Source organism: Cheilinus undulatus, linkage group 2 (genome assembly GCF_018320785.1).
Source record: "Cheilinus undulatus linkage group 2, ASM1832078v1, whole genome shotgun sequence".
Lineage (NCBI taxonomy): Eukaryota > Metazoa > Chordata > Actinopteri > Labriformes > Labridae > Cheilinus > Cheilinus undulatus.
Genome location: NC_054866.1, coordinates 41896620 through 41907903, shown reverse-complemented (window position 1 = coordinate 41907903; position 11284 = coordinate 41896620). Strand labels below are relative to the sequence as shown.

At 36.7% G+C, this 11284-nt stretch overlaps 1 protein-coding gene across 1 annotated transcript in view; it reads right to left on the bottom strand.

The window, feature by feature from the left end:
* Positions 1 to 3028: 3028 nt before the first annotated feature.
* LOC121526706 (SR-related and CTD-associated factor 4-like) overlaps positions 3029 to 11284 on the bottom strand; it is a 29015-nt gene continuing 20759 nt past the window's right edge. The window contains exons 17-18 of the mRNA XM_041813402.1: positions 3869 to 4007; positions 3029 to 3641 (exon numbers count right to left, since the gene is read on the bottom strand). Coding sequence (XP_041669336.1) covers positions 3181 to 3641; positions 3869 to 4007 — 600 coding nt within the window. The 3' untranslated portion in view covers positions 3029 to 3180. The remainder of the gene's footprint in view (positions 3642 to 3868; positions 4008 to 11284) is intronic.

The following is an 11284-nucleotide window of genomic DNA, read 5'->3' as shown; positions in this document are numbered from 1 at the left end:
CCTATTATACGGACGCATTAAATACTAACCTCACAGAAAGAATGAACCTTTCCGTTATTTGGGGGACACTATTCATACCGGTGCATGAAAAAGCATCAATGCCTTTCTCCCTTTGTGTTTTTGCCATTTTAGAAATAACTACGATGTGTGGAAAAAACATTCTTAAAATAACCAGAAAAAAGGCGCCCATGAAAAGTATTCACTCCCTTGGATGCCATACCATTTTATTAATTTCAAACAAACAAACAAATAAACAAACAAAAAACTTTTTAATGTCAAATTAAAAACAGAATTCTAAAAAGTAGAAATCCAGGTCTCCATCAAAAAGCAATTTTAATCTCAAGGGACTACCAGATTAAACAAAGGTTAAATAAATAGAAATAAATCATTCCAATGAAATCTAAAGAACTACAAAATAAAATGAAAGACGGCATAAATATTCACTCCCTTTAAAGTTAGTCAATTGGTGCTAGTAGTCTCAAAAAAAGTGAAATGGGGATCACCCAAGTACAGTGAATGTGTCTCAAGTGATTGTAGTGTAAAGACACCTGGGTCTGGAAAATCTAGCCGCTGGTTAATTGGTATTCCTTGCTACCATTACACCATGAAGACAAAAGAACACTCCAAGCAACTCAGAGAAAGGGTGATTGAAAAGTGGGAGTCAGGAGATGGATACAAAAACATTTTCAAGGCTCTGAACATCTCCCAGAGTTCAGTTAAATCCATCGTCAAAAAATGGAAGGAATATGGCACACATGTACAGTGCTTAACACATTTATTAGACCACCTGTCATAAAAACAAGAAAACATAAATATTTTAGAACGCTTTCAAAAACTTGTTTAAAACTAAAAACTAAAACTAAAAAGGCTTTACCATTTTGAACAGGAATGAGGAATTTCAACTGAATTCACCTTTTTATACCCAAATTTGAGCCGGCTCACTGGGCTTCTCTGAGAAGTCAGAAATTAATCAAGCATAGCATTCAACCACTAAAACTCATTGTTCTGTTCAGGAATGCAAGTAAATAACTATGATTTGACATATTAATCAAGAAATATTAATGTGCTGTACCATTTTTTCAGTTTTTTTGTAAATCAGTACATTTGAAAATTCATGGATAACAATAATAATTATATTTTAGCATTAAAAATATCATTTGGGTTAAAGAGCTTCTACATATTGGTGTATTAACCATTGCAGAAAAATAAACAATGATTTTAGTTATGCCAGTGCTGTTAATTTAGGGCAGCTGTGGCATAAACCTTACTTTGGGTGGTGGTCTAATAAATTTGTTAAGCACTGTATATCTGTCTTGATCAGGCCACCTAGGTGACTATGCAAGAAAGAGGCTAAGGCCACCAAGACACCTATAACTACTTTAAAGGAGTTTTAGCAGCGGAGATGGGAGAGACTCCGCAACACAACTGTTGTTGGGTTCTTCAAAGATTTATGGGACGATGTCAAAGCTATCTTTGAAGAAAACTCAGATTAAATCTGAAGTAGAGTTCACCAAAAGGCATGTAGGAGACTCCATGGTCAAGTGGAAGAGATTTCTTTGGTCCAATGAGACCAAAAATGGTGCTTCTCGGCCATCAGACAAGATTCAAAACACTGCACATCACTACACACCATCCCCACAGTGAAGCACTGTGGTGGTAGCATTAAGCTGTGGGGATGCTTCTCAGCAGCAGTCCCTGAAAGGCTTGTAAAGATTGAGGGTAAATGAATGTGTCAAACTACAGGAAAAGATCTTATTTAGTCTGCAAGAGAACTACTGTTGTGAAGTAGATTTATTTTCCAGGACAATGACCCGAAGCATACAACAAAAGCTACACAGAAATTATTTAAAGACAACAAGCTGAATGTTCAGGAGAGGCCAACTCTGTGGTGATCTGATCCAAATGACCTGGAATACTGAAAAGAGCTGAAATGCCCATCACTATCCCCTGGTGGGGATGTCCACAGTGTTGCTCAGATATATCACCAGGGTTGAAAAGGCCTGGACAGAAGAAATACTGTCGAGCTTGACCTTGGCTGTCAGGTGACTTGTGTGTTGACATATCGATTTAGACTCTTGCAGCCGTCCGCCCCTCTCCAGCCTGGGGTTGTGTCACGTTGTGCCCCGTGAGCAAATGCCCAAAACGTAAGCACATGGCTGTATATTAAAGTCCTTCCAGCATTGCTTTCTCAGAAATGCTAATAACTGAATCTTTCTTTTTTTTTTTTTTTTTGACTCATCTTAGTTTGTAAGTAAGGTTGGGTGAATAAAGGTTAAAAAATACATATTCAACTTGGCCACAGAGGCTTTTTTTAGAATCATATTAACAAACAGAAATAATCCTTCAGAAAAGCCTACTTTCTCTTTTAGTGCTCACTGGTGTGTCTGTATATTTCATGAATGAGTAAATGAGAAAATAATAGGTAGAGGCTTCAATCTGCACCAACCTTCTGTGACTGAATTTGAGACTAACATGATAAATGTTAAGACAGCAATAAAACAATGTCACTGTCAAGGTTCTTGGTAGTATCACACACTAGAATAAATCCACATCTGTTAGAGATGAAAAGGGATCCACAGCAATAAAACCCCTCTGATCAAATGGTAGTACCTCTTTTTATTATTCACAGCACATGATCAAACAAGGTGTGACCTTAATGTACAACAGAGGTTGGCCATGGTAACAGGGTTTATTCTACCCTCTACTGGCAGGACATGAAACTACCTCCTGCTAAAAATCAAATCTAATGTCTCTGTTAAGGGCAAATTACAAAGGTGTTCACTGAAAAAAAATACCCAAAAGGCATGAATCATAGATTTTACAGTTATATTCAAAGAATAAAAACTCTGCTGAGAGCATAAGTCAAAAATACAGACTTTGTCTGTGTTTTTACCTGCAACTACAAAGATTACAGACTTCAGAATGAACTACATGACTTCAAATATACAAAAAGATAGTTAACAGCTTAAAGCATGAACAATATTCACAGCCTGTTGAACTTGAAGAAGCACAGACAACATTCACAACATCTTGTCTTGTTTCATTGTTTATTTAAACCTAAGAAAATGTTCTTGTGGTGTAAGAAAAAGTCTCATCACACGTTCTCATCAGTCCTCACTGAACCAGATGTTCTGGTATTTATTTACAACAGCAGTTCAGTTTCCTCTCCCTTCAGGTCCTCTACCATCTCCCTCTAGGGAAAGGGGGGCCACCAAATCCTGGCCTCCCATTTTGGAAATGTCCCCCTTCTCTGACATCCATGCCTCCTGGTCCCATAGGGGGAGGTCGATGGAAAGGAGGTCCACGAGGAGGAAAAGGCATGGGCATTCTGAACCTGTCTGGTGGAAACATGGGTCCTCCAGGCATCCCTGGATGGGGCATGTGTGGCATGTTTGGAGGAGGGAGGAAAGGAGGTACATGAGGATTTGGCATGCCATGCAGAGGGGGCATACCTGGTCTGGGACCTGGCATGGGGCCTGGCATGGGACCAGGCATAGGGCCAGGCATGACACCTGGGCTGGATAGGTTCATTACTGGTGCTGCTGGAGATCCCAGCTGGTGTTCAGTGCTGGCATCTGAGGGAGTGACTTTTTCTGCCTCAGGATCATGTATCGACTTCTCTGGAGGTTTTACACTTCCGGCTGCAAAAAGAGGATAAGATAAGGGCTTATTGATTCACAGTTGAAAGTCAATTATCACGGCAGGAAAGAATCTCACAAGAGTAAAGTTTTAAGCGCTTAGAGCAGTGGCAACTTTCAACATTTCAGCTGTTCTCTTTGAGTTACAAGAGGAGCTACTTTTAATCAACTAGACTTCACTGCATTTGCCGTCTACATATCCAGTTTTTTCTTGGACATAAGTGTCTTACTTGATGCCAACTTTGCAGGGTCAAACTCTGGAGGGATGAAAGGCGCTCCACCTGGAGGCATGGCTGTGGGGGACAGCATGATGGGGGAAGAAAAAGCTGGTGGACTTCTGATCGAGTCTGTCTGCTCAACTGGTGGCACCTGAAAGACACAGATATCTTTATTTAGATCAAAGTGAGATGAACAAGGAAGTCTGCTTGAAGCTGGAAACACAGAAAAGAACTTTAACGCCTTCTGATCCCACGGCAGGGAGCTGCTGATTGATTTCATCCCACATGAATTCATCTGAAGCTCTTGAAGGTTTTTTTAGTGACGTTCTTTCACTGGGAACCTCAGAAGACATTTTAATCATACAATATCATACTCCAGAGTTAGAGAAGTCGAAATACAGAAAAAGAAGAAAGGGCATACATCATTTTTAACAGAGGTTTCCCCAATGAGTGTCTGAGGAAGTCCACAGATCATGAGAAGAGGCAACACAATTATAACTTCAATAAACAGCTACTGAAAAGGCATCTAAAACTTCTTCTGATAATCTATGTGATCAATGTAAAAACACAACCTCTGACTCAAAATACCATGACGTGAAGAAGTTTACCAGGTTCAAATGAACCACTATGATAGAATGAGACATGACTCAGAGGCTGGATGAACACTTTCACACATTTCTTTGACAGATTAAACAATATCTAGATGGATAGTACTTAAATCATCATACCTAAAATGCATTTTATTTAAACCATAATTTAATCAGGGGAAGGACCTTTTACTGGGGTGATCTGGCCAAGAGGTCACAATATATAAAGCATGTTCATGAGAGAGATCACACCAAGTTAAAAACTAACAATAATATATAAAATGCACAATATTTGCAATTAAAGTGCTCGAAAATGAAGACACAACAGAATGAGTTCTGACAATTTAAATCACTTGAGACTATTGCATGAACTAGAGGCAGCAAAACTGAACACTTTCAGTCCTGACATGAGGAACACACAGATGTAAAATGTCACCAGAACACAACACACTTATGTTTTAAGTATTTGCAGAAGAGTACATAAATAAAAGAAAAGAGCCTTGTCAGTCAGTTAGCCAATAAGTATATCACTCAAAGAAGGCCAGTCAGATTTGTCACAGAGTTCACAGTGATGGGTGAGACAACTACAACTAGTGACAAACCTCAGAGCACAGAGACACACTATTCAATTGGCTGAAACACTCATATTCAGTACATCACCTTAATGAAGCAAAGGTTGAAAGGTTGCTGAAATAAAACATTTCCGAGCTCTGAGGAGGGGGCAGGAATTCTTCCTATAATAGAAACCTTGTTTCACCCCAAGTTTTATGACCAAATTGGCAATGTGTTCATTGAATGACAGCTGTTTAATCAGCAAAACCTATTAGAGTTTCTAAACTCAAAATCTATTAATATAAATAGAGAATGAATAGGTCGTAAGACTGAACCTTGAGGCACACCTTAGATAGTTTGCAAACTACATTAAGCATGTCACCCACTCATAAGAAGCTCTATACTGTCCATGAGTTATTGCTCAGCCCAAATCAAATGATAGATATTGAAGTTGTTAAGGACAGCCATGTAAAACAATTCTGTATCATGTAAGTGTCTTAAAAACCCTGACAATGAACCAAATGCAAGTCTATTTGCAATAAGAACTGCCGGGAAAAAAAGTAATAAAAGTTTCAGGTTTTGTACTTACCCCCTCCGTACACTATCAACAGTATAATGTGAACTCTCATCGCCAGGGTTAAAATAACCTTTTATTAAATAAACATATACATACACACAAACTACCAGAAAAAAACCCTTGTTTTTGTCTAACAAGTGTAAGACAAAGAGTATCACCACTAGGGAAAAACAGACTTTAGTTTCAGTTCAAATTGAAAGTGCTTTAATTTGACACGTCAAAGCCTAACAACACAATGTTCTTTATACAGTATATACTCTGTCAAAGAACAATATAAGGTTCCTTTGATCAGGGCCTCCCCCCAACTCTCTGTAACACTCTCTGGAGAACAGTCTGTGTCATAGAAAGTGACATGACAACATCTGACCAATCAGCAGTGGCCCAGAGCATCTCAAACTTCCTGTTTCCTCCAGAACTTGTGTAATGCAGTTTTACATCTCTTTTGGTCCCACATCAGAGCCCCTTATGTCATAACTTACCATGATAAGTTGATGAAACTCACACATTATAACAGTGAACTGTAGCACTAAACATCAAGATAGGTTTTGTTTGCATAGGATTTCTAGCAAATACTGAAATTTTAGCATGAAAAATGGAGGCTTCATATTTGATAATACATCCATTTAGGGGCATAAAATGTTGTCCATGATAAGCCGTAGGGTTGTTTTTTTTTCTAGCAAGCGATGCTAAGGGTAGTTTCTTGAAAAACTACTCTTAAAACATAGAATAATAGTACCCTATAGTTTAGTTAGATGTTGCAACAAGTTTATAAATATTAAAGAATGATCCAGTGGCAAATTTGACTAATTTATAGAAATTTTCAAGATATAAATAGTTGTGTTTTTATAACCTTGTAACAGTTTTATTATACTTGTGGGTTTTATATGTTTTTATTTTCACTGTGAGCCTTATTTCTGCTAAAATTCATTTGATATTTGTGATTTTTGGGGTATTCTGATGAACTATGAGGAGGGATGAATGGCATAATGGTGAAATACATGGGATTTTAGTCAGTTTTACTATGATAAAATTCACTAATTATTTAAATAATTGTATTTTTTAGGTGTCCTGTAGGAATTCTAAGATAAAACTTGTTGTACCACTATTACCTACACAGTGTTCTGAAGCCAGTCATGTCTTGCCTCCCAAAGAGGTCACAGTCTTAAGGAAACCTCACCAACTTTGATGTCCCTGAGTCTCTGAAGCCATTTCAGATGGCTCTCCTTGTTCCATGCCCTATGCCCCTAGTTTTATGGAGAAGCAACATGCCCATTCCTCATAAAGTACCTCAGAGATGATTGTGTATAAAATAAATATTTTGTCTTTAAATAAATGTTTTGTATACATATAAGTAGATACTCATGTGACTTTCTATGCATCTGTTTCTACATTTACATTTTAATACGCATACACTTTTTTATTTATTTATTTTACCATAAACAGGCAAGGAACCATACATGCTCACTTTGTTTACCTTGATTTTCACCATAACAACAACAACAACAAAAACAACAACAACAACAACAACAAAAACATATACAAGTGACAAGAGTAAAAAAAAGGCCTTAGGATGTCCACCAATCATATTCTAGAGATTAAATGTTGAATTTCAAAGTGTTTGAATGCCTGCCCTATAAAGAGTAAGTACAGCCATACAATGTGAACAGTGAGTGTTTATGGCAGTATGTGAGTTACAGCAGGGCCTGATTATAACAGGACAGTAAGGACACACCCTACCAATGCTGAACAAGCCCTGTATTTACCTTAACTACCCAGAAAGACCATTCCTTAGGGTTTGACAGAGTTGTTCTGCAGGTCAGAGTCAATACAGTGGCTTTACTTTAAGGTCAAAGTACACAAAGGTGGAAACACAGGAGGGTCATTAGTGTTAAATTGCATGAGAGGGTGCAGAGTTCATGTGCTCTGAGAGGAAAAGAAAGACCAAGGTTTATGCAAACAATTTACAAAAGAGACTGCCTCACCACACCCTCTGAATTTGAGAGAAAAAAGTTTATGTTTTACCTCCTCCTCCTGAGTCACTGACAAAGGACAAAACAAAAGCTGGAACTAAAGGGCTTTTATTGTGGGATGATTGACATTGATAAAATTTAGCTGCAGTATAAAACTTAACACTGCGCATTAAAAAAGCATTATTGTTACTTTTGAGTGTGAATGTTTTCTTTTAATTTAAACTGTTTTTAATTATTAAAGGTGTGCAGGTTTAAAATCCTTTTTAGCATAGAGGGGTTGAAAGTAACCATTTCTATTGCATTGCACTTTATTATAAAGATGAACCTTTAAATTAAAATAGCCTGGCTGGAGATACATACTCTGATTTTATGTTTGGAGAACAGATTTTAGTTTTCTTTCAAAAGAAACTGCTCAATACTCAGTATGTTGTCAACTTTGAATGAATGTTTCTTTTTTTTCTGAGTAGATTTAAAGGCCAGAAGTTTTACTTTTAAATTAAAGTATTTTTATTTCCTAGGGGTGAAATACTTTTTACTCTGTCCACCAATGCTTGCATTCAACTAATAAAAAAGTACAGGCCTGACCACAGCAATGGCTCAGCCCCTCAACAGCCCTCCCCACATGCAAATCATTCATATCAAATCATGAGTGTCGTATCAGCAGAGTTGTTGCTAGCATCCTGGCTAACATTTCCCCCTTCAGTGCTGATATGTACCTTAAGAAGTTACTGTTTTTTTTTCAGAAGTTCACCTTGAAAGTTGCCTCAGTTTTGTCTCCTTTTCTGCAGGCTGTGGCATGGCTTTAAAGCCTGACATTACAAACCAATTGGTTCAACTCTGCCTCCAACATTTTTAACACTTAAAGACAGCTCATATCATTTTAATTAAAGGGTTTCCATCTTCAAATTGGCTGCATTTTACTGAAGCAACAATAAAATGTCTATTTAGTTAAACTGATTAAAAAATGTGAGGATTTAGGCTGCAAATATGACTGAAATGGTAAAACATAGTTATTACAGCTTAACTTTACGATTGTTTTTGCTGACCTGTATGGGCCCCCATGTGGCTAGGCCCCATAAACCCCTCCTCCCTATTCCCCCATCATGGGTGGCCTTGATAAAGTATAAATACAGCACGAAGTACTGCTGCTATTTTGTTCCTGGCATCCCAACAGAGCATGTTAAATCTGACACTCCTCATAACTTATTATTAGCTTAAATGAGGAAGATGTGCATCAAAATGCACAAGTAGGACAAAAGAAACCCCCAAGGGCTTATAAAAGAATTCCACCTAACATTGGTATCAAAACATCTGAGAAGTCCTGCCTCAAAATACAAACAAAATTCACACATTCATATAAAGTCTAAAAGCAGGGAGGTAAGACAATTTATAGTCAATTATTTATATATATTTCATACTGCATGCAATGAATACTCTATACTATTAAGAACCTTTATTTATTATCTCTTTCTAAAGCCAAAATACCAGAGTGACTGCAGAGTGAGGCAGAAAATCTGTTCCACATGACTGGGCCATGTCTCTCATAGAGAACGGTCTGAGCTTGGTTCTGTAGGATTGACTATGTAGAAGATCATTAGATCTTGTGCGACAACAGTGGAGCTAAGACCTAGAAATGATAAAGCAACCGAAAAACAACAGTGCCCATTTGCAGTGTAATAATATGAAATATGCTCAATTATTGCAGGCTTTGAGTAACTGAGCAACAAGGGGATTCACTGGAGTAAATGAGGATTAATTTTGTAATTAAAAGATGGAATGGAGATAGGTGTTATACCTGATAGCCTTTACTGTATTACAATAAGATATTAAATGATTGATTATACTGTAACACAGATGCAGAAGCTTTGTTCTTGACAGGATATGTCCTACATGTCATAAAATCCCATTATTTCTGCAACTTTAATGGACATGTATGATGTGTGCCTTTTGCAATTGAGCTTATCATTGATCATAATACTTAAGAACTCCAAATACGAAGCATGTTCAAGTACATTATTAGCTGAGACAATGTGCTGGATTTTAAATGAAAGAGATTTAACTTTAGGTTTGAAGATCATTAAGGTGCCACTTTTGACTTTAAGATATAATTATTGAATATGAAGCAGAAGTTAGTCATTTCTGAAACGCTGTTTATGCAAGTAATTAACTGGTGTATATCCATATCTGTGATTAAAAAAATCTTAGTATCATCAGCGTATGAAATTTAAAAAGGCTTTTTTTGATATAAAAGGCAAATCAGAAATATTTACAAGGAACCTGGTACAGAGCTAGGCTGTGAATAACGTCCTGTATGTTACTGTACCATGATTAAGCTTCGGTCCAAACATCATAGTTTCCTGCTAAGCAGAGAACTTCTGAACTCATTAGGCTTAACACCAGGCAGCCTGTAGTTTAGCTAATAATAAGTCAATAAAAACTCAGTTGTAAATTCCTGATTTTCTTCAGCTGTAACTATTTCATCAACCAATTGGAGCCATAGAAGGATACGGAGTAAGTTTTTTAACTATTGTATTATTATTGTATGAAGTATTGTGAAAAACAAGGTCATTATGAAATTGGTCTAAAATGTGAAAATACTAATAGATCATCACTTCTGAATGTTGGTGTTACTGTGGCCTGGTACAGAGAACCATTGAAGCTATGGCACGGTGGCAGTAAAACACAAGGGAGGCACTGTATCACTGATTTACTTTTAAGATCATCATGACTAGCACCAGTAAAGTCATTTTATAAACAATGTTTACTTTACATACAAACATGAGACCTTTGATATCGTATCAAATTCACAAATTTTACATAGTTTTAATTTATAAAACATTAAATCAATTAGTAGAATAAGAACCTCTTCATGTTAAGCCATTAATACACTGCCATATAATAAGTTTAACAAGAGATGTAATTAGAGACACATAACATTTTATAATTTATTCAAAACAGTTGATGTGTTAATTTAATTTAATCTATTTTTTTAAACAGCCTACTGCTTTTATCAGTGGTGGTGGTTCAGGACCCCTGGGGGGTTGTGGGACACAGAAGGAGGGCTTGTGAGATGCTTTCCAAGACATAGGCATTTTTAAAATGATATTGAATGGTATACTTTATCCATAAATATTAAACATAGACAAGATCATTTTAAGATAAAATTATAGTATCTAGGTGATATTGATTGATTCTAAAATTAAAGTAATGTGTAAAACTTTAAATTTAGGTAGGCAAATGGCAGAAATAATGTGACATATAAAGACATCATATGTGGATTCTGACATTTAGTGTCCACTCAGTGCTTCAGTCTGTACATGTATAGGTCCCCACTCTCTGTCACTTTATTTTGGGGGCTTTGGTTTAAAAAGTTCAGGAACCTCATCTCAAAAATTGTCAAACATTCAACCTAAGACTCTAAACCATTCATTTTCCCAACCAGATTTTCCTCCCTTGAATTATTGATAACTCTAAATCAAAAAGTAACCAATTTCATCAAATTAGAAGTCAAAGCCTACCAGATGCTCCAGATTGATCCCCCTGGGTTTTGTACTTGACTTTGATTTGTCTTGGTGCTGAGCAGACTCCAAAACAATAGCTTCAGAGAGGTTTGACTTTTTTATCATAAATAAATAAAATAAATAAATAAATCTTATGACCAACTGTCTTTTGCAAGGAGTCTCCATCCTTTCACATACACACCTCCACAAACTTATGTATCGAACTTTCCGTTATATTGTTT